The 27,169-nt window shown below is 36.3% G+C and overlaps 1 protein-coding gene across 1 annotated transcript in view; it reads left to right on the top strand.

Moving 5' to 3' along the window:
- The window catches only part of LOC110573136 (A disintegrin and metallopeptidase domain 3-like), a 147,408-nt gene that overhangs the window by 73,463 nt on the left and 46,776 nt on the right, over positions 1-27,169 (top strand). The window contains exons 13-16 of the mRNA XM_044912188.1: positions 12,993-13,091; positions 14,681-14,876; positions 15,343-15,433; positions 15,691-15,877. Coding sequence (XP_044768123.1) covers positions 12,993-13,091; positions 14,681-14,876; positions 15,343-15,433; positions 15,691-15,877 — 573 coding nt within the window. The remainder of the gene's footprint in view (positions 1-12,992; positions 13,092-14,680; positions 14,877-15,342; positions 15,434-15,690; positions 15,878-27,169) is intronic.

Consider the following 27,169-nt stretch of genomic DNA (forward strand, 5'->3'; position numbering starts at 1 on the left):
GGCCTCATCAAGTAAATTTGAAAATGATCCCTCCTCTACAGTTTTCAGGAAGAGTTTAGGAAAGTAAGTATTAAACCTTTTGTGAATGTTTGGAAGAATTCACCAGTGAAGCCATCTGGTCTTGGTCTTATGATTCTTTTTATTTTTTAATTTAATTTAATTTTATTATGTTATGTTGGTCACCATACAGTACATCATTAGTTTTTGATGTAGTGTTCCATGATTCATTGTTTTCGTATAACACCCAGTGCTCCATGAAGTATGTGCCTTCCTTAATACCCATCACTGGGCTAACCCATCCCCCCACCCCCCTCCCCTCTAAAACCCTCAGTTTGATTTTCAGAGTCCATAGTCTCTCATGGTTCATCTCTCCCTCTGATTTCCCCCTGTTCATTTTTCCCTTCCTTCTCCTAATGTCCTCCATGCTATTCCTTATGTTCCACAAATAAGTGAAACCATATGATAATTGACTTTCTCTGCTTGACTTCTTTCACTTAGCATAATCTCCAGTCCCATCCATGTTGATGCAAAAGTTGGGTATTTATCCTTTCTGATGGCTGAGTAATATTTCATTGTATATATGGACCCCATCTTCTTTATCCATTCGTCTGTTGAAGGGCATCTTGCCTCTTTCCACAGGCTATTTGGCTATTGTGGACATTGCTGCTATGAACATTGGGGTGCATATGGCCCTTCTTTTCACTACATCTGTGTCTTTGGGGTAAATCCCCAGTAATGCAATTGCTGGGTCATAGGGTACCTCTGTTTTTAATTTTTTGAGGCACTTCCCCACTGTTTTTGAAAGTGGCTGTGCCAACTTGCATTCCCACCAACAATGCAAGAGGGTTCCCCTTTCTCCACAATCTCTCCAACATTTGTTGTTTCTTGCCTTGTCAATTTTTGCCATTCTAACTGGTGTAAGGTGGTATCTCAATGTGGTTTTGATTTGAATCTCCCTGATGGCTAATGATGATGAACATTTTTTCATGTGTCTGTTAGCCATTTGTAAGTCTTCTTTGGAGAAGTGTCTGTTCATGTCTTCTGTTCATTTTTTGACTTATTTGTTTTTTGGGTGTTGAGTTTGAGAAGTTCTTTATAGATCTTGGAAATCAGACCTTTGCCTGTAGTGTCATTTGCAAATATGTTCTCCCATTCTGTAGGTTGCCTCTTTGTTTTGCTGACTGTTTCCTTTGCTGTGCAGAAGCCTTTTATCTTGATGAAGTCCCAAAAGTTCATTTTCGCTTTTGTTTCCCTTGTCTTTTGAGACGTGTCTTGAAAGAAGTTGCTGTGGCTGATGTCAAAGAGGTTACTGCCTATGTTCTCCTCTAGGATTTTGATGGATTCCTGTCTCACATTGAGGTCTTTCATCCATTTTGAGTTTATCTTTGTGTACGGTGTTAGAGAATGGTCGAGTTGGTCTTATGATTCTTAGGAGGTTTGATTACCGACCCTATCTCTTTACTAGTAGTCAATCTATTCATATTTTCTATTTCTTCATAATTCAGTTTTAGTATATGTATTTCTAGGAATTTATCCATTTTTACTAAGTTGTTCTATTTATGGGCATATAATTGTTCATAGTAGTCTCTTATGAACCTTTGTATTTCTTGGTATCAGTTGTAACCTCTCCTTTTCCATTTCTAATTTTATTTATGAAACCTCTCATTTTCTTGGTGAGTCTTGCTAAAAGTTTGTCATATTTTTAATCTTTTGAAAGAATTGGCTCTTAGTTTCTTTTTTTTTTTAATTTTTATTTGAGAGAGAGAGAATGAGAGACAGAGAGCACGAGAGGGAAGAGGGCAGAGGGAGAAGCAGACCCCCTGCTGAGCAGGGAGCCGGATATGGGACTCGATCCCGGGACTCCAGGATCATGACCTGAGCCGAAGGCAGTCGCTTAACCAACTGAGCCACCCAGGCGCCCCTGGCTCTTAGTTTCCATTGATCTTTTCTATTTAGTTTTCAGTCTCCATTTAATTTATTTCCATTTGATTTTTTAATTTTCTTCCTTCTACTAACTTTCTTCTTTTTCTACCTCCTTTATAACTATAAAGTTAGATTGTTTGAGATTTTTTTTGTTTCTTGAGATAAGCCTATATTCATGTCTATTTCCCACTTGGAACTGCTTTTGCTGCATCACATACGTTTTTCTGTGTTGCATTTAAATTTTCATTTGTCTCAAGGTATATTTTGATTTTTAAAAAATTTCTTCATTGACCTATTGGTTATTCACTAGCATATTGTTTTGCCACCACATATTTGTAATTTTTCCAGTTTTCGTCTTGCAATTGATTTCTTCTTTCATACCTTTGTCAGAAAAGATGCTTGACAAGATTTTAGTCTTCTTAAAACTACTGAGACTTCCTTTGTGGACAACACATGATCTAAAATGGAGACTGTTTCATTTGCACTTGAGAAAAATATGTATTCTTGTGCTTTTGGATGGAATGTTGATCTATTAGTCCATCTGGTCAAATATAGTTTTTTTTTTCTTTTCTTAGAAAATTAAAATAATTCTGAAATTCAGAAATCTACATTAATGTTTTGTTAAAACTGTGTGAAATTGTTTTTTTCTCCCCAAATTTTTATTTAAACTCCAGTTAGTTAACAGACAATGTAATATTAGTTTCAGTAGTAGAATTCAGTGATTCATCACTTATATATAACACCCAGTACTCATCACAACAAATGCCCTCCTTAAAACCCATCACCCATTTAGGCCATCCCCTGCCCACCTTACCTCCATAAACTCTCAGTTTTTTTTCTATAGTTAAGAGTCTCTTTTATGGTTTGCCTCTTTCTTTCCCCCCTAAGTTCACTGTTTTATTTCTTAAATTCTACATGTGAGGGAAATCATATGGCATATGTTTTTCTCTGACTGACTTATTTGGTATAACATAATACTCTCTAGATCCATCCACACTGTTGCAAATGGCAAGATTTCATTCTTTTTTATGGCTGAGTAATATCCCATTATATATATATACCACATCTTCTTTATCCATTCATCAGTCAGTGGACAATTGGACTCTCTCCATAATTTGGTTACTGTTGATAATGCTGCTATAAACCTTGGGGTGCTTGTATCCCATCAAATCAGTATTTTTGTATCCTTGGGTAAATACCCAGTATGATACTGCTGGATCATAAGGTAGTTCTATTTTTAACCATCTGTCCCATTGTCACTGAAGACATCAGTGCCTAATTCTGCTTCTGCCTGCCATACCTAGCCAGATGATCCATAGAACCCATCTGTGTTGTATCTACAAAGGCATTATGACCTTATATTTGGTTTTCAACAAAAAAACTTATGATGTGTCTAGGTGGTCTTCATTATATTTATATAATGTAGTGTTTATCCATGAAATTATTAATGAACATTTAGGTTGTTTTCATTTGTGACTATTATGAAAAATGCTCCCAAAGAATATTCATGTTCAAATCTTTATTGACTTCTGTTTTCATTTCTGTTCGGTAAATATCTAGGAGTAAGATTGCTGGGTCATATGTTAATTTACTGTTAAATCTAAAATAAAATGTCAAACTGCTTTCCCAAATATTGTATTATTTTACATTCCAAACATCTGTGTATGATTTGGATTTGGTGATTTTAGGTAGCTGTTCCTTATCATCATCAACTTTTGTTATTGCCAGTCTTTTTCATTTTAGTCATTTGAATGTGTGCATTGTGGTTTTAATTTGTATTTCTCTGATGACTAATTATATTGGACAATGTTTCATATGATTATGGGACATTCATATTTCTCCTTTTTAAAGTGTCTGTTCAAACATTTTGCACATATTTATAGGGTTGTTTGCTTTTTCTATTATGTAGTTATAGAAATTCTTAATATAAACTATATACAAGTCTTTTGTAAGATTTTCTCCCAGTATGTGACTTGGTTTGTATTTTCTTAATGATATCTTTCAAAAAGTCAAAGTTTTTAATTGGATGAAGTTCAGTTTATCATTTTTTTCCTTTATGCATTATACCACTTGTGCCTTATCCATCCCAAGATTGTGAAGATTTCTCATAAGTGTTCTTCAAGAAGTTTATTGATTTTAGCTTTTATGTGTATATCTATGATCCATTTTAAGTAATATTTGTAAGTATAAGGGTATTTTTTTTCTATATGTATTTTCAATTGTTCTAGGCCCATTTGTTGAAAAATGATATTTTTCTTGGTACCTATGTTGAAAACAATATACCACATACTTTGTGTTCCATTGTTCCATATATCTATCCTTATAACAATACCAGCTCTTCTTACCTTAACTCATTAAATCAGGTAAAATGTATCTTCATATTTTGTATTTCTTTATCAATATGGATTTGGTGATTTTAGGTTTTTGCATTACTATGTAAAATTTAGAATCAACTTTTCTATTTCTACTCACACCTCCTAAAGAAAAAAGTAATTCTGATGGAATTTTGATTGGGATTTTTAAAAATCTATAGAAGAATTTGTAGAGAATGGACACATTCATAATGTTATGATTTTCAAACTGTGAGCATGACATATTGTTCCATTTATTTAGGTATCTTTAATTCTTAAAGTTAACCCTAAATATTTCATGTTTTTGAATGTTACTGTAAAGTGAGTACTTGTAAAAGTTTTAATTCCAGTATCATTTGCAGGCATATAGAAATAGAATTAAATCATGAAAGTTGTTCACTCCTCCTATTAATGTTATTTTGAATGACTGATTTATATTTTGAAAAATACTTACAAAATATATGGATCAGAATTATCAACAGAAATGAGTATATGAAAAAGAATATGCTTCTGGAGTTTATTCCAGAAATAGAGGAACATTTCAGTATTTTTCAACATATATTATTAAATTTAAAAAGAAAAATTGTAAGATATTACAAATTGAAGAGAATTTGACAATGGTTTGGACGGCTAGGAGAAAAGAAAATGTCCTTTTGAATCTCAAATTTCTCAGTGATGAACCTTGGCTACCTATTTTATAAAGTTCTGGCTTCCAGTCTCATGACGGAATTCTGTTCCTAAAGCACAGGTGTCCTTACAAGTCAATATCTAAGCCAGGCATATAGTCTAGATTTACACTATTCATTGCATATTGTGAAAACTTGCTCTCTACTATAGACTCTCTCTTTGAAACTAGACTTGGAATTCCCTGTGATGTCATTGATTTTTGCTCCCCCCCCCACATTAATATTTAGTGTGTATTTGGTCCCCTATCTTCCTTGAGTACTCTTGATAATTTTTCATTAAAATATTTATATTGTGAACCATAACACACTTTTGTTAATATTGAAATATAAAAATGACAAAAGAATATCATCTGACTCCTGTAAATTTAAAACATGTTATATAGCAATAAAAGTTTGTTATACTTTAATAATACACTAACTTTGTAGTTAGTATAATTGAAGACATTGTATCTAATTTTATATGAAACATTACATGATAAACCCGGTATTACAAAAGATCAGGAATAAATTGTTATTTTATAAAAGCACCTGATAAATTTATCTCCTATTTTGGAAGGAAGACCCTCATTACAGCTTCTCTTACAACATACCACTCTAAACAGTTCCATGTATTATAGTTTTCAGAGTACAGGTTTATTCCTAGGTGTTCTGTTTTTTTGGGGGGAGTGCAGTTATAAATGGTGTTTTCTAATTTTTCTTTCTGCTACTTTGTTATTAGTATATAGAAACACTACTTATTTCTAGGTATTAATTTTGTATTCTTCAACTTTATTGAATTCATTTATTACTTCTAGTAGTTTTTTAGTGGAATTTTTGGGATTTTCTGAGTATAGCATTATGTTATCTGCAAATAGAGAGCTCAACTTATTTACCAATATGGATGCCTCTTATTTCTTGTCTGATTGCTGTGGCTAGGACTTCTAGTACTATGTTGAATAAAAGGGTTTGAATAAAAGGATCCTTGTCTTCTGTGTGATCTTAGAAGAAAAGTTCTGTTTTTCCACACTGAGTATGATATTAGATGTGGTGAAAGAGCTGTACTCTGAAAACTGAAAAAACATTGATGAAAGAAATTGAAGATGACACAAACAAATGGAAAGATATTCCATGATCATGGATTGGAAAAATTCATATTGTTAAAGTGTCAATATTACCCAAAACAATCTACAGATTCAGTACAATTCCTATCAAAATACCAATAGCATTTTTCACAGAACTAACACAAATAACACTAAAATTTATTTCGAATCACAGAAGACCCTGAATAGCCAAAGTGATCTTGAGAAAGAAGAACCATGATGGAGGTATCACAATCCCAGATTCCAAGATATACTACAAAGATGTAGTAATCAAAACAGTATGGTTCTGGCACAAAAATAGACACATCAATCAATAGAATCAAGAGCCCAGAAATAAATGCAGATATATATGGCCAATTAATCTTTGACAAAGAAGGCAAGACTATGCAATGGGGTAAAGACAGTCTCTTACACAAATGGTATTAGAAACACTGGATGGCTACAATGCAAAAGAATGAAACTTGACCACTTTCTTAAACTATAAACAAAAATAAACTAAAAGTGAGTTAAAGACCTAAATGTGAGATCTAAAACCATAAAAAAAAAAACTAGAAGAGATAGTAATTGCTATGGCATTGGTTACAGCAACATTTTTCTAGATATGTCTCCTCAGGCAAGGGAAACAAAAGTAAAAATAAACTGTAGAGACTTACATCAAAATGAGAAGCTTTTGTAGCCAAGGAAGCCATTAAGAAAACAAAAAGGCAAGGAGGTTCCAGAAAGATGACAGAGTAGTAGGACCCTAAGCTCACCTTGTCCCATGTTCACAACTAGATATCACTCATATCTGAGTCAATAAACCAGAGAGCAATCTGAAGACTGGCAGAACAAACTCCACAACTAAATGTAGGGAAGAAGCTGAATCTGGGAGGTTAGAAAGGGTAGAAACAGAGGTTGGGAGCTGCCCGCAGGAGGGAGTTACAGGCATGGAAAGTGGAAAACACCAGCAAGCCCACATGGGGATAATGAATCCCCATAATGTCTGGTCTTGAAAACCAGATGGACTGAATTCTGTGAGTTTGTATAACCAGGGGGGCTTGGAGCCTAGAGCTTTAAAAGTCAGCTGACTCAGCACTGGACTAGCCTGGAGGGCAAGTAATAGCTGAGTCCCCACCCTTAAAAAGACAACAGCCTGCAGAGAGGCAATATAGAATGGACGGTTTGCACAACACCTGAGACAAATGGGAGAGATATTCCTTTATAAGGATTTTAGAGCATGTTGGGGGTCTTTTCTGGGAACAAAGGGGCTGGCAGCTGCCATTTTCCTCCCCAATCCCCCAGCATAAACACAGAGCCACCTGCAGAAGGCGGTGCTACATATATACTTGCTACCTAACCTGCTAACACTGTGCTCCACCCACTGAGGACTGGCCCACTCCAAGGCTTCTAGCCTCGGAACTGGACTTAGTGTGAATTGTTTTAATGTTGCACACCCCGCCCAACTGCTGCCTCCAGGCACTGCATCCCCCATGACATGGCCATCGCTTAGGGGATCCAGTTTTGGACTAATGGCTCAGCGTAAATTTTGCTCACTGCTATGTGTGCCCCACCCACGCACCACAGGTAGAGACACCACAAGACCTCAGCTTCTGCCACAATTCACGCCCAGCTAGCAGAGACACAGACACCATATGCCCCAGATTGTCACCACTGCAGCATGCCACCTGTAGAGGCTATTTTTAGGCTAACAGTCTTGAGCAATGGAATGTAGAAAGGGCCCACAGTGACCACCTGGCTGAATACAGACAGGCCCATCAGGCGACCCACCTCAAAGTATCCATAAGCCCTAACTAACCAATGGGTTACTTACAACTAGGCACAGTTACCAAAATACCTCCTCACCTTCTCACTTTAAATATGGTCCCCATCCACTGCCTCATTGCAGACAGCCTCACCTTTGCTGTGTATTCCCCCCTTCCACATTCCCTCGCAGTATATTCAATAAACTTCTATCTCCTTTGTTCTGTCTTGGGTGAATCCTTTCACTGCCCGATCATTGGCTTTCACCCAATCATTGCCCCACATTTGGGGGCTTCCACCTGATTGAGAGAGAGACACCACACTGCATCCCCATCTACTGCTAACATGCACTGTACCCCTGGCGACCACCTTGCTTTGGGGGAGCCAACCTAAGACTACTGGTTCAGCACAAATTTTGCTAATGCTGTGAGTGCCTTATCCAGCCACGACCTTGCTCCATGCCCAGCCCCTGGGCTCATAGATGCTTCACACTGTGGCCAGCCACGACATGATCCTGGCCACCTTGGCAGCCACACACACCGCACCCTGGCTGCTGCCACTAACGTGCACCATGCTCCTGGCCACTGCTGCACTTTGGGGGAGCATTCCTAGGACTAACAGCTCAGTGCAAATGCACCACCCCACTGTGAGCCCTCCTGCAGTTATGTCTCCTGAGAGCTAGCCTGTCTGGGTTTCATTGACACCACAGAGAGCAAGCACTGCCCACAACAGGCAGAGATTCAGTACAGAAGTCTAGACTGAAAGGAAAAGATACTCAGACACAATAGCAGGACAGAAGCAACACACATAGGAGACTCCTCTGAAGTGCCAGGTTCTGATGAACAGAGGACACTGCATTGCAGGGCACTACAGGACCTCTTCTTCATAAAGCCACTACTTTTAAGAGCAAAGGATATAAATGACTTTCCTAACACATAAAAATGGAGAGGTAGACAAAATGAGATAGAAGAATTTGTCCCAAATGAAAGAACATGGCAAAATCACAGCAGGAGATCTAAGTGGAATAGAAATAATATGCCTGATAGAGAATTTAATGATTATAAAGATACTAACTGGACTTTGGAAAAAAGTAGACGGTATCAGTGAGACCCTGGACAAAGAGATTAAAATAACATACCAGAGATGAAGAACTCAATAAATGAAATTAAAAATACAATGGATGGATTGAATAGTAGGTTACAGGAAGCAGAGGAATGTATCAGTGACCTAGAGGATAGAATGGAAAACAATCAAGCTGAACAAGGGAGAGACAAACAAATATGGCATAATGAGAATACACCTAAATAACTCAGTGACTCCATTAAGCATAATCACATTCACATTTTAGGGATCCTTGAAGGGGAAGAGAAAAAAAGGGAGGCTGAAAATGTACTTGAAAAAATAATAGCTGAAAAATTCCCAAATCTGGGGAGGGAGACAGACATCTTGTTCCAGGAGGCACAGAGAGCCCTTGACAAATTCAACCCAAAGAGGTCCACACCAAGACACATAGTAATTAAAGTGGCAAAAAATAGTGATAAAGAATTTTAAAAGTTACAAGAGAATTAAAGATAGTTACATATAAAGGAAACCCCATAAGGCTATAAGGTGATTTTCCAGAAGGGAGTGGCATGATGTATTCAAAGTGTGGAGGGAAAAATCTGTATCCAAGAATACTCTTATCTAGTAAGGCTATTATTCAGAATTGAAGGAGAGGTAGTTTCTCAGACAATCAAAACTAAAGGATTTCATAACCACTGAACTAGCTCTAAAAGAAATATTAAAGAGGTCCCTTTGAATGGAAAGGAAAGACTATAAGTAAGAATATGAAAAATAAAAAACACAAAAGCGGTAAAAATAAGTGTTTCTGTAAAAGTCAATCAAGGTATGCATAAAATAAGAGGATATAAAATATGATACCAAATACTGAAATGTGAAGGGGAGAAGAGTAAAGAATGAATTCAAAATTAAGTGACCATCAGTTTAATACAGACTGCTATATGCAGAAGATGTTATATATAAATTGAATAGTAACTACAAATCAAAAAAACAGTAACAGATATGCAAAAAATAGAGTAAGGTATTCAAGTATATCACTAAAGAAAACCAACAAGCCATGGAAGATAAAGAGAAGAAAAGATCAGAGAAAAGCTACCCAAACAACTATAAATGAAGTAACAAAATGGCAATAAATACATACCTATCAAAATAATTACTTTGAATATAAGTGGACTAAAAACTCCAAGAGACAGAGGGTGTCAGAGTGGATAAAAAAAGACCCATCTACATGCTGCCTACAAGGGACTCATTTCAGACCTAAAGATACCTGTAGACTGTAAAGTGAGGGGATAGAGAAAACTAACCATGCAAATGGAATGTAGAAGAAACCCAGAGTAGCAATACTTGCATCAGACAAAATAGACTTTTTTAAAAAAATTTAAATTCCAGTTAACACATAGAGTAATATTAGTTTCAGGTGTACAATATAATGATTCAACAATTCTATACATCACCTGGTGCTCATCAAAATAAGTGCAGTCCTTAACCCCACCACCTATTTAACACATCACCCTACCCACCTCCCTTCTGGTAACTGTCAGTTTGTTCTCTATAGTTAAGAGTCTGTCTCTTGGTTTGCCTCACTCTTTTTCTATTTTTTTCCCTTTTGCTCATTTGTTTTGTTTCTTAAATTCCAAAAATAAGCCAAATCATATATTTTTCTTTCTCTGACATATTTCACTTAGCATAATACTCTAGATCCATCCATGTCATTGCAATTGGCAAAATTAATTCTTTTTTATGACTTAGTAATATTCCATCATAAATATATGCCACACATCTTTAATCTATTCATAAATCAATGGACACTTGGGCTGCTTCTATAATTTGGCTATTGTAGATAATGCTGCTATTAACATTGGGTGCATGAATCCTTTGGAATTAGTATTTTTGTATTTTTTGGGTAAATATAATATAATTGCTGGGTTGTTGGCTAGTTCTGTTTTTAACTTTTTGAAGAACCTCCATACTGTTTTCCAGCATGGCTGCACCAGTTTTCATTCCCACCTACAGTACAAAAGGGTTCCCCTTTCTCCACATCCTTGCAAACCAAGAAACAGACTCTTAACTATATGGAAGAAACCCATGTTTACCAGAGGGGAGGTGGGTGGGGGGATGAGTTAAATAGGTGATGGGGATTAAGGAGTGCTGTCATGATGAATACTGGGTGATGTATGGAATCTGAAACTAATATAACACTGCATGTTAACTATACTGGAATTAAAATAAAGAAAAAAGAAAACCAAAAGGTAACCTATTCAATGGGACAAGATATTTGCAAATGATATATCTGATAAGGGGTTAATATCCAAAATATATATAGAATTTATATAAACACCAAAAAAATAAATAATCTGCTTTAAAGTTGAATAGACATTTTTCCAAAGAAGATACCCAGATGGCCAATGGACACATGAAAAGATGCTCAACATCACTAATCATCAGGGAAATGCAAATCAAAGTCACAGTGACATATCACCTTATACCAGAAAGAATAGGTAACAATTAAAAGGACAAGAAATAACAATTATTGGTGAGGATGTGGAGAAAAAGGAACACTTGTACACTGTTGGTGGGAATTGAGATTGGTGCAGCCACTGTGAAATACAGTATGGAGGTTCCTCGAAAAAATTGAAAGTGAAATTCATATGATCCAATAATTCCACTACTGTTATTTACCCAAAGAAAACAAAAGCACTAATGCAAAAAGATACATGCACCCCTACATTTATCACAACATTATTTACAATAGCCAAGATATGGAAGCTATTTAAGTGTCCATCAATGCATGAATGGATAAAGAAAAATGGTGTATACACAAACACACATACACAATGGGATATTCTGCAGCTGTAGGAAAGGTTGAGATTCTGCCATTTGAGACCACTTACATATACCTAGAGGGCATTTTTCTGAGTGAAATCAGTCAGACTGAGAAAGACAAATGCCATATGATTGCACTCATAAGTGGAATATATTTAAAAAAAGACAAATATATAAACAAACAAAAAGCAAAATCAGACCTATAAATACGGAGAACTGATGGTTCCCAGAAGGGTGGATGGTGAATGGTTGGGCAAAATGGGTGAAGGGAAGAGAGAGATACAGGTTTCCAGTTATGGAATGAATAAGTTACAGGAATAAAAGTCACAGCATAAGGAATATAGTCAATGATATTGTTAGAATGATGTATGGGGACTGATGGTAGCTACACTTATTGACCTAGCATAATGTATAAACTTGTCAAAGCACAAACTTGTACATCTGAAACTAGTGTAACATGCTGTGAGCTATACTCAAAAATATTCAATATAAAATGAAAATAAATGAATACATATGTATAACACTAACATTTTACACACATACTATAAACTCACATATTTAGTGGAGTCAGGGTGGAGTAAAGTTTTATCTATAAAATTAAAGAACAAAACCAGAAAAAAAAAAAAAAGATTGTGGTACTCAGATTTCATGAGTCTACCATTTCAAAATATCACAATATCAAGAAGTTACCAGAAAAAAAAAATCAAAAGTAAATTGTCATGACAAATTTTAAAATGTAGTGATAATATGTTGGTGGCTAAGAATTAATATCATTAATATAATGCTTATAAAGGAAATAAACAGAGGAATTCACCAACAGAAATATAAAATAAATCATAATGTGCAGATATGTAAAATTTTCAGCACACGAGTAATAAAAATAATATTGAAACAAATATAAAGTTATTTGTGCCTATCCACTTTACTAATTTTTAAATATTACTATCAGTCTTGTGAAACATCACTCTTTTACTATATAGGAAGAAGAAAATAGTATATTATAAAGAGTCATTATTATTTTTGTACTCTATTATCTAATAATTTCTAGAATTAATGTTTAATGTAAGGTCTTAGAGCTAAAAATATAATGACAAACTTTTTTCTTTGAAACATTATTTATGTTAATAAAATGTTATAATTTAGAATCTCTATTCTGTCACGTCCATAAATTATTATATACTCCCAAGATGATATCTTGAGGAGGTCTGGTAAAATAAAAAAGTATTCCCCAAGTAATTAACTTGGTGAAATATTTTGTATATTTTGACAATAAGTACAATTATTTATTTGATTGAAAATTCCTATTACTTAACTCTTATATTTGCTTGTAGGAATGCAGTCATAAAAAATGTTGTAATCCTAATGATTGTACTCTGATTGGATATGCAGAGTGTGGCAATGGACCATGCTGTGATAGAAAAACTTGTCTGGTAAGCTTGCAAAATACTACATGATTACTTTCCATAATTTTTTGTATTCTTATGTGTTCATTTTTATAGAGTTTTTTAAACTGTTTTTTTTTACACAGCTTTCAAATATGTAACTTTATATACCTGACTCATACATAGTTGATTTCCAAGTTCTGAGGATGTCTTTAGATCTTTTCCAACCTCCTAGCTGTGCCTTTCACTGCATTGTTTTTAATCTACTTTGGCCCCATCCGTTGTTATTCAATATTAATTCCAGATTATTTGGACACTATGAATTCCTATTGGTCATACCTGAATGTAGCTCTTCATGATCAGGCAACTTATGACAAAATTACAAATAAGCCACCCAACACAAAGTTGACATACAATGTTTGAATAAACAAACAATAATAATAATAATCTCATTTTGAGAACAGCAGAAAAGGAGTCCATGTAGAATAGTCAACAACATGTAGCATGTCTAATACTGAAGTTTAACTTTGCAAGGACTCCTGGTCCCAGAAGTAGATTGAATCCTTGACTTCCCTCGGGACGTTTTCCATTCAATTTTTCTTTATAGCCACACCTGAAAGGAGAATGAGTAAGATTTGTCTTTTGGGGATCACTTCATTGTAGCATCTTGCCTTTTCTGTGTCACTTCCAGGAGTCAACGATAATTATAGAAGCTGATTAATTAGAGATCTTGATTGCCAGATTTCAGATTTGCCAGGTTCTCTGTCAATGAAATCTCCTCTAACGTCATTCTACCTTGTTCTTTGTATGTTCTTTTTCACTCTATGTTCTAGTAACTAAAGCCAGCGGTACTTGTCTTCAAGGAGCATGAATATAGAGGCAAGCCTAGAGTTTCTGCCACTTAGCAATAAACCTTGTTGCTCTTCCCTTCACCAGAGCTCTCATCTTGGCCTTTGTCTCCAAATCAGCAGGATTGAGCAATAAGGCTTTTCTACACAGTCCCTTACCCCTTCCCTTACACACAGGGATAATTCCTACATTTGGTAGAGCCTTTAAAAACATTAAGGTGAAAATCATGTACCATAACATTTACCATTTTCAGGTGAACAATTTAGTGGCATTCAGTACATTCACAATGTTGTGCAACTGCCACCTCTATCTAGTTCCAAAACATGTTCCTCACTAAAACCGGAGACTCCCAGCCCTTTAAGCCCTTGTTCTCCTTTCTCCCTTCCCCTCAGTCCCTGGCAACCACCAATTTGTGTTCTGTCTGGAGTAACCTATTCTGGATATTTCATATAAGTAGAAGCATAGAATACATGACCTTTTGTGTCTGCTTTCTTCACTTAACATAGTGTTGAAGGTTCATCCACCTTGTAACATATGTATCAGTGCTCCCTTATATGGCTGAAAATATTCCATTGAACGAATATACCACGATTTGTTAATCTAGTCATCCATTGATGGACATTTGGGTTTTTTCCAATCCATTTCACTGGAGCTTTTAAGTAAACTCATAATTTGACTTTAGTTAAAAATGTAATAATAATGGAAATGACAGAAATACATTGCTCTTAAGTGTTTTACATTTTTGGTTTACTACTTTAAAAAAATACTGATTTTTCTTTGTCTCACAGATAGCTGAAAGAGGACGTTTATGTAGGAAAATGACAGATCCATGTGATTTTCCAGAATTTTGCAATGGATCATCTGTATCTTGTGTACCTGATGTGAAATCTGCTGATTTAGAACCATGCAATAATAAGACTGCCTATTGCTTTAATGGAATATGCCAAGATCCGGATATACAGTGTGAAAAATTATTTGGGAAATGTAATAGTTGTATCTTTTTTTCTGGGGTTCATTTTCAAACTGTATTTTTCTAAAGTCAGTAATCTATCCAATAGCCACCATAAAAGGTACTGTTTGTGTAAATTCAAATTTGAAAATGAAATTGTGAATCGATGTGACATTGAACTATGTAAAGAAGCAAAATAGACCTAATAAGTACAGGACAAAAAAAAAAAAAGAAGGTATTAATCAAATTTCAGGTGATTGGTGCAAAGAAGAATAGAATATTAGAATTGTAGATAAGAGAACAAATGACTGCTTTCTTAATCATTTCTGCCTATGATATAATTTTCCTATTCTCAAGTGGGTAGTTTTTAGTGTTTCTCCTTTTATAGCCAGTAGATGACACTAAAAATTTATAGTAGATGACACTCACTGGGCATTGCTATAGTCTAGATGTCCCTATATTATTTTTTTAAGATGAGTAATTGTAACTTTATATTTTCAGTTGCTAAAGTTTCTACTTATCTATGTACACAAGAAGTGAATTTTCAAGGAGATAATTTTGGAAACTGTAGAGAAACGCAATGTGATTTTGGGTGTGTATTTAGATGACTATACTTTTTCAAATGCATGTGTGTGTGCGCAAAAATAAGTTAATACAAATGAGAGATGAACCTAGTATATACAGATGAATTTATTTGTTATACTTCCTAAGATGATGTATGTTCTGAATAACTTTGATGTTATGATCTGAGTAACATTTTGAATTATTTTCATGTTTTGAACTGTTATTTACTTAACATATTATGTCTCTAAGTGACATATGAGCTTTTTTTCTGCGTTCTATTGACAGGGATATCCTTTGTGGAAAGATAGTTTGTCACTGGACACATTCAGAAATAGTACCAACAACAACTTATGATGTTCAATATACTTACCTTGGAGGCCATATCTGTTTGTCAGGGTTTTTAAGAAATAAAACAGCTGCAAGTGTGGATATTACCCAAATGAACAATGGCACTATGTGTGGAGTAAATAAGGTAAATAAAAATTTTACTTCATTCCATATATGTGTGTATCTGAGTGTCTGTGTATGTGTTTGTGCATGAGAGAGAGAGAGAGAGAGAAAGAGAGAGCGAGAAAGAGAAACAGAGAGAGAAAGGGACCTAAAGATTTTTCATTTATAATTAATGTTACAAATTTTGGTTACTATATCATGATCTCAAGATTCAAACATCAGAATTTCTATTAGTCAAAGGAATGCTTCCTCCATAATCATTGTATTATTATAAATTTTTTATTATTATGTTAATCACCATACATTATCATTAGTTTTTGATGTAGTGTTCCATGATTCATTATTTGCGTATAACACCCGGTGCTCCATGCAGAAAGTGCCCTCTTTAATACCCATCACCAGGCTAACCCATCCTCCTACCTCCCTCCCCTCTAGAACCCAGAGTTTGTTTTTCAGAGTCCATTGTCTCTCATGGTTTGTCTCCCACTCTGATTTCCCCCCTTCATTCTTCCCCTCCTGCTATACTCTTCTTCTTCTTCTTTTTTTTTTTTCTTAACATATATTGCATTATTTGTTTCAGAGGTACAGATCGATGATTCAACAGTCTTGAACAATTCACAGCACTCAGCACAACACATACCCTTCCCAATGTCTTTAACCCAGCCGCCCATCCCTCCCACCCCCCACCACTCCAGCAACCCTCAGTTTGTTTCCTGAGATTAAGAATTCCTCATATCAGTGAGGTCATGTGATACATGTCTTTCTCTGGTTGACTTATTTCGCTCAGCATAACACTCTCCAGTTCCATCCACATCGTTGCAAAAGGCAAGATCTCATTCCTTTTGATGGCTGCATAATATTCCATTGTATATATATATACCACCTCTTCTTTATCCATTCATCTGTCAATGGACATCTTGGCTCTTTCCACAGTTTGGCTATTGTGGACATTGCTGCTATAAACATCAGGGTGCACATACCCCTTCAGATCCCTACATTTTTTTCAACTTTTTGAGGAACCTCCATGCTGTTTTCCAGAGTGGCTGCACCAGCTTGCATTCCCACCAACAGTGTAGGAGGGTTCTCCTTTCTCTGCAACCCCGTCAACATCTGTCATTTCCTGACTTGTTAATTTTAGCCATTCTGACTGATGCCGAGCGATGTTGAGCACTTTTTCATGTGTCTGCTGGCCATTTGGATGTCTTCTTTGGAAAAATGTCTGTTCATGTCTTCTGCCCATTTCTTGATTGGATCATTTGTTCTTTAGGTGTTGAGTTTGATAAGTTCTTTATAGATTTAGATTTTGGATACTAGCCCTTTATCTGATACGTCATTTGCAAATATCTTCTCCCATTCTGTCGGTTGTCTTTTGGTTTTGTTGACTGTTTCTTTTGCTGTGCAAAAGCCTTTTATCTTAATGAAGTCACAATAGTTCATTTTTCTCTTGCTTCCCTTGCCTTTGGCGATGTTTCTAGGAAGTTGCTCCATTTGAGGTCGAAGAGGTTGCTGCCTGTGTTCTCCTTTAGGATGTTGATGGACTCCTGTCTCACATTGAGGTCTTTCAACCATTTTGAGTCTATTTTTGTGTGTGGTGTAAGGAAATGGTCCAGTTTCATTTTTCTGCATGTGGCTGGCCAATTTTCACAACACCATTTGTTGAAGAGATTGTCTTTTTTCCATTGGACATTCTTTCCTGCTTTGTCAAAGATTAGTTGACCATAGAGTTGAGGGTCCATTTTTGCGCTCTGTATTCTGTTCCATTGATCTATGTGTCTGTTTTTGTGCGAGTACCATACTGTCTTGATGATGACAGCTTTGTAATAGAGCTGGAAGTCCGGAATTGTGATGCCGCCAGCTTTGCTTTTCTTTATCAACATTCCTCTGGCTATTCGGGGTCTTTTCTGGTTCCATACAAATTTTAGGATTATTTGTTCCATTGCTTTGAAAAAAGTGGATGGTATTTTGACGGGGATTGCACTGAATGTGTAGATTGCTCTAGGTAGCATGGACATCTTCACAATATTTGTTCTTCCAATCCATGAGCATGGAACGTTTTTCCATTTCTTTGTATCTTCCTCAATTTCTTTCATGAGTATTTTATAGTTTTCTGAGTACAGATTCTTTGCCTCTTTGGTGAGATTTATTCCTAGGTATCTTATGGTTTTGGGTGCAATTGTAAATGGGATCGACTCCTTAATTTCTCTTTCTTCTCTCTTGTTGGTGTATAGGAATACCACTGATTTCTGGGCGTTGATTTTCTATCCTGCCATTTTCCTGAATTCCTGTATGAGTTCTAGCAGTTTTGGGGTGGAGTCTTTGGGGTTTTCCATATAAAGTATCATATCATCTGCAAAGAGTGAGAGTTTGACTTCTTCTTTACCGATTCGGATGCCTTTTATTCCTTTTTGTTGTCTGACTGCTGTGTCTAGGACTTCTAATACTATGTTGAATAGCAGTGGTGATAGTGGACATCCCTGTCGTGTTCCTGACCTTAGGGGGAAAGCTCTCAGTTTTTCCGCATTGAGAATGATATTCGCTGTGGGTTTTTCATAGATGGGTTTTATGATATTGAGGTATGTACCCTCTATCCCTATACTCTGAAGAGTTTTGATCAAGAAAAATGCTGTACTGAGGCGCCTGCATGGCTCAGTCATTAAGCGTCTGCCTTCAGCTCAGGTCATGATCCCAGGGTCCTGGGATCGAGCCCTGCATCGGGCTCCCTGCTCGGCGTGAGGCCTGCTTCTCCCTCTCCCACTCCCCCTGCTTGTGTTCCCTCTCTCACTGTCTCTCTCTGTGTCAAATAAGTAAATAAAATCTTTTTTTTTTAAAAAAAGGAAGGATGCTGTACTTTTTCAAATGTTTTTCTGCATCTATTGAGAAGATCATATGGTTCTTGTTCTTTCTTTGATTAATGTGTTGTATCACATTGATTGATTTGCAGATGTTGAACCAACCTTGCAGGCCAGGGATAAATCCCACTGGGTTGTGGTGAATAATCCTTTTAATGTACTGTTGGATCCTATTGGCTAGTATTTAGGTGAGAATTTTTGCATCCATGTTCATCAAGGATATTGGTCTATAATGCTCCTTTTTGATGAGGTCTTTGCTTGGTTTTGGGATCAAGGTAAAGGTGGCCTTATAAAACGAGTTTGGAAGTTTTCCTTCCATTTCTATTTTTTGGAACAGTTTCAGAAAAATAGATATTAATTCTTCTTTAAATGTTTGGTAGATTTCCCCTGGGAAGCCGTTGGGCCCTGGGCTTTTGTTCGTTGGGAGATTTTTGATGACTGCTTCAATTTCCTTAGTGGTTATAGTTCTGTTCAGGTTTTCTATTTCTTCTTGGTTCAGTTTTGGTAGTTGATACATCTCTAGGAATGCATCCATTTCTTCCAGGTTATCGAATTTGCTGGCATAGATTTGCTCATAATATGTTCTTATAATTGGTTGTATTCCTTTGGTGTTGGTTGTAATCTCTCCTCTTTCATTCATGATTTTATTTATTTGGGTCCTTTCTCTTTTCTTTTTGATAAGTCTGGCCAGGGGTTTATCAATCTTGTTAATTCTTTCAAAGAATCAGCTCCTAGTTTCGTTGATCTGTTCTACTGTTCTTTTGGTTTTTATTTCATTGATTTCTGCTCTGATCTTTATTATTTCTCTTCTCCTGCTCGGTTTAGGCTTTATTTGCTGTTCTTTCTCCAGCTCCTTTAGGTGTAGGGTTCAGTTGTGTATTGGAGACCTTTCTTGTTTCTTGAGAAAGGCTTGTGTTGCTATATACTTTCCTCTTAGGACTGCCTTAGCTGCATCCCAAAGACTTTGAACAGTTGTGTTTTCATTTCCATTTGTGTCCATGAATTTTTTTAATTCTTCTTTAATTTCCTGGTTGACCCATTCACTCTTTAGTAGGATGCTCTTTAGCCTCCATGTATTTGAGTTCTTTCTGACTTTCCTCTTGTGATTGATTTCTACTTTCAAAGCATTGTTGTCTGAAAATATGTGGGGTATGATCCCAATCTTTTGGTACTGGTTGAGACCTGATTTGTGACCTAGAATATGATCTATTGTGGAGAATGTTCCATGGGCACTAGGGAAGAATGTGTATTCTGTTGCTTTGCGATGGAATGTTCTGAATATATCTGTGAAGTCCATTTGGTCCAGTGTGTCATTTAAAGTCTTTATTTCCTTGTTGATCTTTTGCTTAGATGATCTGTCCATTTCAGTGAGGGGGTGTTAAAGTCCCCCACTATTATTGTATTGTTGTCAATGTGTTTCTTTGCTTTTGTTATTAATTGGCTTGTATAATTGGCTGCTCCCATATTAGGGGCATATGTATTTATAATTGTTAGATCTTCTTGTTGGACAGACCCTTTAAGTAGGATATAGTGTCCTTCCTCATCTCTTATTACAATCTTTGGTTTAAAATCTAATTTATCTGATATAAAATGTGCCACACCAGCTTTCTATTGGTGTCTGTTAGTATGGTAAATGGTTTTTCACCCCCTCACTTTCAATCTGGGGGTGTCTTTGGGTCTAAAATTAGTCTCTTGTAGACAGCTTATTGATGGGTCTTGTTTTTTTTATCCAATCTGATACTCTGTGTCTTTTGATTGGGGCATTTAGCCCATTGACATTCAGGGTAACTATTGAAAGATATGAATTTAGTGCCATTGTATTGCCTGTAAGGTGACTGTTACTGTATATTGTCCGAGTTCCTTTCTGGTCTATGTTACTTTCAGGCTCTCTCTTTGCTTAGAGGACCCCTTTCAATATTTCTTGTAGGGCTGGTTTCATCTTTGTAAATTCCTTTAGTTTTTGTTTGTCCTGGAAGCTTTTTATCTCTCCCTCTATTTTCAAAGACAGCCTAGCTGGATATAGTATTTTTGGCTGCATATTTTTCTCATTTCATGCTCCTAATATATCATCCTAGTCCTTTCTGGCCTGCCAGGTCTCTGTGGATAGGTCTCTTGCCAGTCTAATGTTTCCACCATTGTAGGTTACATATCTCTTCTCCTGAGCTGCTTTTCGGATTTTCTCTTTGTCTCTATGACTCGTAAGTTTTACTATTAGATGTCGGAGTGTTGACTTATTTTTATTGATTCTGAGGCGGGTTCTCTGTGCCTCCTGGATTTTGATGCCTGTTTCCTTCCCCAAATTAGGGAAGTTCTCTGCTATAATTTGCTTCATTATACCTTCTGCCCCTCTCTCTCTTTCTTCTTCTTCTGGGATCCCAATTATTCTAATGTTGTTTCATCTTATGGTATCACTTATCTCTCGAATTCTGCCCTCATGATCCTGTAGTTGTTTATCTCTCTTTTTCTCAGCTTCTTTATTTTCCATCATTTGGTTTTCTATATCACAATTCTCTCTTCTGCCTCATTTATCCTAGCAGTTAGAGCTTCCATTTTGATTGCACCTCATTAATAGCCTTTTTGATTTCGACTTGGTTAGATTTTAGTTCTTTTATATCTCCCAAAAGTGTTTCTCTAATAATTTCCATGCTTTTTTTCAAGCCCAGCTAGTATCTTTAAAATCATCATTCTGAACTCTAGATCTGACATCGTACTAATGTCCATATTGAGTAGGTCCCTGGCAGTTGGTACTACCTCTTGTTCTTTTTGTTGAGGTGATTTTTTCCATCTTGTCATTTTGTCCAGAGGAGAATAGATGAATGAGAGAACAAAATGCTAACAGGGTAACAATGTCCCCAGAAAATAGGCACTAAACAAATCAGAAAAGACCTGAAACCGGGGAAAAGAAAAGGAAAGAAAGAAAAAAGAAAAAAGAAAAGAAAAAGATAAAAACAAAAAAACAAAAACAAGACAAAACAAAGAAAACAGAATGTGATCAAATATGATCAGGCTGGTGCATAGATCAGTGCCACACTAGATTTTGGGCGTATTTTTGTCTGTTAGAAGAAAGTGCCTCCCAAAATTTTAAAGAAAGAAAAACTTATATATGTACAAAAATAAGGGTTGATACGATGAAGGGATGGAATATGACTGTAAAGATGAAAATTATAAAATATTTTTAAAAGGAATTGATGATAAGAAGTTAGTTGAAAAAAGAAAAGAGGATTTAAAAAATAAAGGGAGAGAATGTGATCAGGCAGGAGACTAGAAGAAAGCCATACACTAGAGATTTAGTGCATATTTTGATCTGTTAGAAGAATCTGTATCCCAAAATTTTAAAGAGAGAAGAAATATATATATATATATATATGTATATATATATACCAAAAATAAGGGTAACTCCTATGACTCTAAAAATGAAAAATAAAAGATTTTTTTAAAAAAGGGATTGATAAGATGTTGGTTGCAAAGGGAAAAAGAAAAATTCAAAAAAAAAAGACAGTTAAAAAAAATACTAACTTTGAAAAACTAAAGAATCATCTGGAAAAAGCCATGAATTCTATGTGCAGTATTCCCCTAGCGCTGGAGTTCTGCCATTCTCATTGATCGGTAAACTTGGTCTTGGCTGGTGGTTCTTGCTGATCTTCTGGGGAAGAGGCCTGTTGCTGTGGTTACCAAATGTCTTTGCAGGAGGAGGATTTGCCCAGCCCTTGCTGGATCCGGGCTAAGTAATCTGCTCCGTTTGCTCTCAGGAGCTTTTGTTCCCTGAAAGCTTTTGGTACAGCTTTGGAGGCTGAGAGTGAAAATGGTGGCCTCCCAATCTCTGCCCTGGAGGAGCGGAGAACTTGGGTGCCCCACTCTTCAGTGTGCCCCCAGGGAAAAGCAGTCAATCACTCCTGTCTCCCCGGTCTCTGGCTGCACTCTGCACTCACCTGGCCTGTGACCGAGCATTTCTATCTCTGGTACCCGACCCCGTGTGGAGTCTCCAAACCCAGCAGATACCTGTGGTGCATTCCCACACCACTCCTCCTGGGGTAGGAAGGGGAGTCTCTCTGGATCTGGCACTTGTTGGGTCCCTGCTGGAGGAGCAGTGGCCCGACTGTGCCATGGATCATAGTTTATTGCAACCCTGAGCTGAGAGCCCACTCCTCGGCTCCATCTCTGCAGCTGGCTTCCTGCTCCAATTCCTGGGAGCTCTGCCACACTCAGGAACCCCTCGTCTTCCTGTGACCCCGCGGGTCCTGAGACCACACTGTCCCAGAGAGGGTTCCACCCTCCGCTTAGCCACCGGAGTGACGTCCCTCAGCAGAGCAGACTTCCAAAAGTTCTGATTTTGTGCTCTGTGGCTCTATCACTTGCCAGAAGCAGCCAATGGAGGCCCTCTGCCCTGCCCTCTATCTTCCTGAATATTGCCTCAGATTCACTTCTCCGCACGTCCTACCTTCCAGAAAGTGGTTGCTTTTCTGTTCAGAGAGTTGTTGCTATTCTTTTCTTCAATCTCCTGTTGAGTTCATAGGTGTTCAGAGTGGTTTGATCCCTATCTAGCTGAATTCCTGGGACCAGATGAAATCCAGGTCTCCTACTCCTCTGCCATCTTGCTCCTCCCCCCTCAATGTAATTTTAAAGAAGAAAATGGAAACTAGAAATTTATACTACTAAATATCAAGACTTATTGTAAAGTTAAAGTAATTAAACTATTGCAGTATTGGTATCAGGATAGATAAACTGACCTCTAGACTAAAATAGAAAATAGTATTTCAGAGGAATTACAGATCAAAATGTTTTAATAAAGAGCTCAAAGAAAATCTAATGCCAGGTACACTCAAAGATTTCTTTAATGCTACAAAATCAGTTACATATAAAGGAAAATAATGATAAATGTATTATGTGATGATTAAAAATGATTAGATAGAGAGAGATTGAGGTTCCAGAAGGATGCACCAGACATACTTTTCTACTATGTACAGTTAAAAAAACAATTTTATATGTAAAGCAAACATAAGAAGATTTTAAAAGCTGAAAAGAGAAAGGCAGACTAGGCAGGGACTTAAGAACCCAAGGTACTACATAGCAATGAGTTCCCTTTTAGTTTTGCCTCATATATCCCAAGCCTGGTGTCAGAAAAGCTAGCAATTCAAAAATGCCAAATGGAACAGACAAAATGAAGTCATCAAGGAAAGCCTGACTTCTTTAGTGAAAGGAGCAATCTAGCAAACAGTACACTTTTGAATAAAAACTGTTCTACTCCAACCAAACACAGAAAAAATGTGGTCATACCTTCTCTCTCACAGGGTGGTATGAGCAGAGGCCCAGCGGTGTCTGTCCTTCCTTATTCCTTGTAGTAATGAGGAGCCCTTCTCATCTCAGGTATTAGTGGACGCTATACTTCCAACCTTACTTGGCAATAATGAGGCAATATCCCTTGTCTTCCCTCTAGAGTTCTAACAGGAACTGTTAAAACAGGTTTAAACAGGATTCAGAATCTCGTAACATAAAATTCAAAATATCTAGGTTTCAATCAAAAATCACTCTTCATACCAAGAACCAGGAAAATCTCAATTTGAAAGAGAACAAAACAAAACAAAACACTGACACCAAGATAACACCAAGATAATACCAGTATGCTTCAAAGAATGTAAGCAGCCATCATTAGCATATTTTAAGAGCAATTACAAGCATGCTTGAAACTACTAATGAAACAATAGAAAGTACATCTGAAACTAATGATGTACTATATGTTGGCTAAGAGCATTTAATATAAAAAAGAGAAAGAAATGATAGAAAGTTCCAGCATACAGAGAGAAGACATAAAAAAGAACCAAGTGGAAATTTTAGAAATAAAAAAATATAATAATATATAAAACTCAGTGATAGGCTCAGGAGCAGAATGGAGGGGACGGGTAAAGAATCAGTAAAGCTGAAGAGAGAACCATAGAAAGCACCCAATCTGAATAACAGAAAGTTGACTGAAAAACAATGAATAGAACCTTAGGGACCTGTGAGATTATAAGAAAAGATATAATATCCATGACATTCTCATTCTAGAAAAATAGGAGAAAGAATTTAAGGATGGAAAAGTATTTGAGGAAATAATACCTGGGAAGTTTTCAGATTTGCCAAAAAGCATAAGCCTAAAAATGCAAGAAGCTGAAAGAATATCATATAGGATGAAACCAGTAAAATTCACAGTAGGATACAGCATAATTAAATTAATGAAAATTAAGACAAAGAATCTTAAAAAAAGTAGTGAGAGTGGAATAACATCTTACCTATAGGGAAAATACAATTATACTGACAACAATTGAAATAAAACCATATGAGGACTAGACATACAAATGCCACAGAAGATTGCCATGCTGGTTTGTCTCACTACCCTGTATTACAGATCACCCATCTCTCCATCAGTGATTCTCTGCCTGGGAAAGTCTGATCATTAGCCTATGCCCAACTGGCCAATGTCACCATGGAGGGAGAACAAAGAAAGGCATGAGAAAGGAAGGAAAGGAAAGGAAATGGAAGAGAAGAGAAGGGGAGGAAGGAAGGAAGGAAGGGAGGGAGGAAGGAAGGAAGGAAGGAAGGAAGGAAAGAAGGAAGGAAGGAAGGAAGGAAGTGAGGAAGCGAGGGAGCGAGGGAGGGAGGGAGATTGACTTTTCCTACTTGGTTCAGTAGGAGCTTTAAGTTGGCATGACATTTTACTCCTACATTATTTTTAATTAAAAAAAACTGACAGCCTTTTCCATGTGACAAGGATTTGTCAAATGACAGTCCTCATTTGGGAATTAGCTAATTAGGTCAAGGTACTTCCAGTAGTTTAATTGGATAGCGACTCTCCTAGAGGAGAGACCACTTGAAAAGCCCAAATTCTATAGTCATCATTAATTCAATTGCTTTAGGAAACAAAATACCTTCAGAAATTTTCTCCCTTGGGATAAAAGTGTTGTGTTGACTGCATTTTGTAAGTGAGAGAAAGGAGAGGTGAGTAGTGAATATGAGAGCTAACTACTTCTGTGGTTTTGTGGACACTTCCATGGATAATTCCACAGTTTAGCTCCCCCACTGCCCAACCTGCCCTTTTGGTTCTTCTTCCTCTGCTTTTCCTTATTACTCTGAGGCTGCAGATCCTCCAGAGCATTGTGAGGCTGATGCACCAGTCTCTGTCCTTTACCATTGTATTTGATGTGGTTGCTTCCTCACTTCATTTTATCCATCAGTGGCCTTCATTTTATTTTGAAATCCCAGGAAGTTCTTAAATCTCTCTAATTGCTTTGTTCCAATTCTCCTTTACTCACAATAATTAGGAAAAGGGGAGCAATTGTGAGTGCCATGTCTGTGAATTTGAATTGGAATTATTCTGTAGTTATTTAAAAAATTCATCAGATATACTTTATTTTCATTGTTACTCTACATTGTTCAGTTGATTTCAGAGTGGTTGGAAAGGAAAGATGTCTTTACTTTATTCTCATTAGCTGTGGGTCCTTTGTAAAAATTATCTTGATAAGAAGAGAAAGAGGGAGAGAGGGGAGACTTTATATCTTATTTATAACATGATTAAAGGTATGTCTCTGTTATTAATCATAATAAAATTTTAAATAAAACACATGTATTTAATACTGTAATATACTGGCGAAAAGTATACTGCATGGAGATAAGCATTATTCCAACAATGCAAGTTTGCTTAATATTAGATGTGATAGAAAGCTTTTTTTTTTTTTAATTTACAAGACAGAACAGGAGAATAGTTTATTGAAGTGATTTCTAGCTCACTTAGATAGGGTAGGGAAGATAAACACATCTCAGCACATTCATTTTAAACTTGAAGAGGGGTATGTTTGGGGCATTTAATTGTCCAAAATTAGATAAGCTAATCATTGAATAAATAAAATTAACTGCTTTTTTCTTACTCATACCTGGGCCTATAGGAAAATATGCTTACATAATCCAAACATTTCTCTTTAGGAAATATGTGTTTACTTATATATATATAGTTTTTTTCTTTGAAACGTGATGTGATTGCTTCTGGGACGCTATTTGTGTCTCTTGTTCAAAGAAGGAAGTCTTGTAGATTAGTTTATATTCAAAACATCATCCCAACCATTTCCCAGGGCTAAGTACTTTTATGGTGTCTCTTGCTTTTGCTGTCATTACAAAAGAGTCAGCTACAAATTGATCTGTTTACTTGAAAGAAACAGTATCAGAAACATGGGTCTTAACTTTTCCTGGATTATTTTTCCCCTAAAGACAACCCAGTGAAATATGACTAGTTTATTATTGCCTCATGACAATGTTTAAGGAGAACTAGAATGAAGATGGTTTTGTGGACAGGTAATGCTGATTTGTCCAACACTTTGTTATTCTTGCTGGCTTCATCAGAGCACTTGTAGTTAATGAACAAGATGATATTCTTTCCTTTATGATGATAATTGGTTAATGGTGATAGAAAATAATGATTCTTAAGACTATTCATCATA

This window comes from Neomonachus schauinslandi, chromosome 2, assembly GCF_002201575.2.
Source record: "Neomonachus schauinslandi chromosome 2, ASM220157v2, whole genome shotgun sequence".
In the NCBI taxonomy this organism is placed as follows: Eukaryota; Metazoa; Chordata; class Mammalia; order Carnivora; family Phocidae; genus Neomonachus; species Neomonachus schauinslandi.